The sequence below is a fragment of the Leptopilina heterotoma genome, unplaced genomic scaffold, assembly GCF_015476425.1.
Source record: "Leptopilina heterotoma isolate Lh14 unplaced genomic scaffold, ASM1547642v1 Lhet_190, whole genome shotgun sequence".
In the NCBI taxonomy this organism is placed as follows: Eukaryota; Metazoa; Arthropoda; class Insecta; order Hymenoptera; family Figitidae; genus Leptopilina; species Leptopilina heterotoma.
The window spans coordinates 82841-84137 of NW_025110909.1; the positions used below are offsets into that span (position 1 = coordinate 82841).

The 1297-nt window shown below is 39.9% G+C and overlaps 1 protein-coding gene across 1 annotated transcript; it reads left to right on the forward strand.

The window, feature by feature from the left end:
- Positions 1-312: 312 nt before the first annotated feature.
- On the forward strand, positions 313-810 carry LOC122500731 (MFS-type transporter clz9-like). Its single transcript, XM_043609803.1, has one exon. The coding sequence runs from the start codon at positions 313-315 to the stop codon at positions 808-810; it is 498 nt and encodes a 165-aa protein (XP_043465738.1).
- The last annotated feature ends 487 nt before the right edge of the window (positions 811-1297 follow it).

Below are 1297 nucleotides of genomic sequence, written 5' to 3' on the forward strand. Positions count from 1 at the left end.
ATATACTCAAGGATTACAAAAGACGTATTTAAATGTTTCTGAAACTGATGACGCTATTTTAATAGAAAAGCTTTCAGAATTAAGTTCTTTCGGCCCGGCAGCAATTTTTACACAGGAAGAAGAAGATGCGCTAAAAGAATACATTGTAAAGTGCAGTCAATTTTATTACGGCCTAAGTATCACCGAACTGAAAGAGTTAGCTTCTCAATTCGCCAAAAAGATGGACATCAAATATCCCGATTCGTGTAATGAGAAGAAAATGTCAGGAAAAGACTAGTACTATTCCTTCATGAACCATGCTCTATTTGGAATATGGACGAGACTGGGTTCTCTACAGTACCGACAAAAGCTGTCAGAGTTTTGAGTCTGAAAGGGAGTAAAAGAGTTGGCAACATGACATCTCAAGAGAGAGGAGCACTTGTGACGATGGCTTTGGCGGTTAACGCTGCTAGAGGCTCCATTTCACCATTCTATGTGTTTCCAACTAAGAAGATGCAATCAGTTTTTCTTGAGCAAGCAACAATTGGAGCATTTGCAGTAGCCAACGGATCAGGTTGGATGCAGCGGTTTGAGTTTTTAAAATTCATGAAACATTTTATTGATTTTTCTCACGCGTCGAAAGAAAATCCGGTGTTGCTTCTCCTTGACAATCACGCCTTTCATTTGTCGATTGAAATTCTCGATATGGCTATAGAAAATGGAGTAACGATGCTGTCATTTCCACATCACTGCAGTCATTGCCTACAACCACTGGACGTGTCAGTGTATGGTCCTACTAAAAAATTTTTCGCCTCACAGCATAATTCTTAGATGGAAAATAATTCTGGAAGATGTTTATGAATTCGTCATATACCATCAATTGTGAAATCAGCGTTAGAGTTGTCACTCACGCCAAGAAACATCATGGCCGGTTTTAGCGCCACTGGGATTTGCCCATACAACCCTAATGTTTTTTCTGACGCAGACTTTCTGGCAGCGGAGTTCACGGCTGAAAATTCCTCCACTCAACCTCTCGACGAATCTCAATCGCTTGATGAAAACAATCAACTTCATACACTACTAACTAAACCGTCAAATCACTGCGGTGAAGCCACAACGTCAGAGAAATTAACGCATTCCGAAGAAACATCGTGCTTGAGAGGACGGTCACATTTGAAAGAATCATTACTCTCATCGATTTTATCAGATATTGGTCCTGTTCAGAGAGGAACTCCGAAAAAGAAGTCAAACCGAGGTCGTAAAGCAATAAAAAGCACGATTATGACATTATCAGACAATATTACTCTTCTAAAAAACA

Coding starts and splice junctions, on each gene's coding strand:
- LOC122500731 (XM_043609803.1), top strand. CDS start 313: ATGGACGAGACTGGGTTCTCTACAGTACCGACAAAAGCTGTCAGAGTT.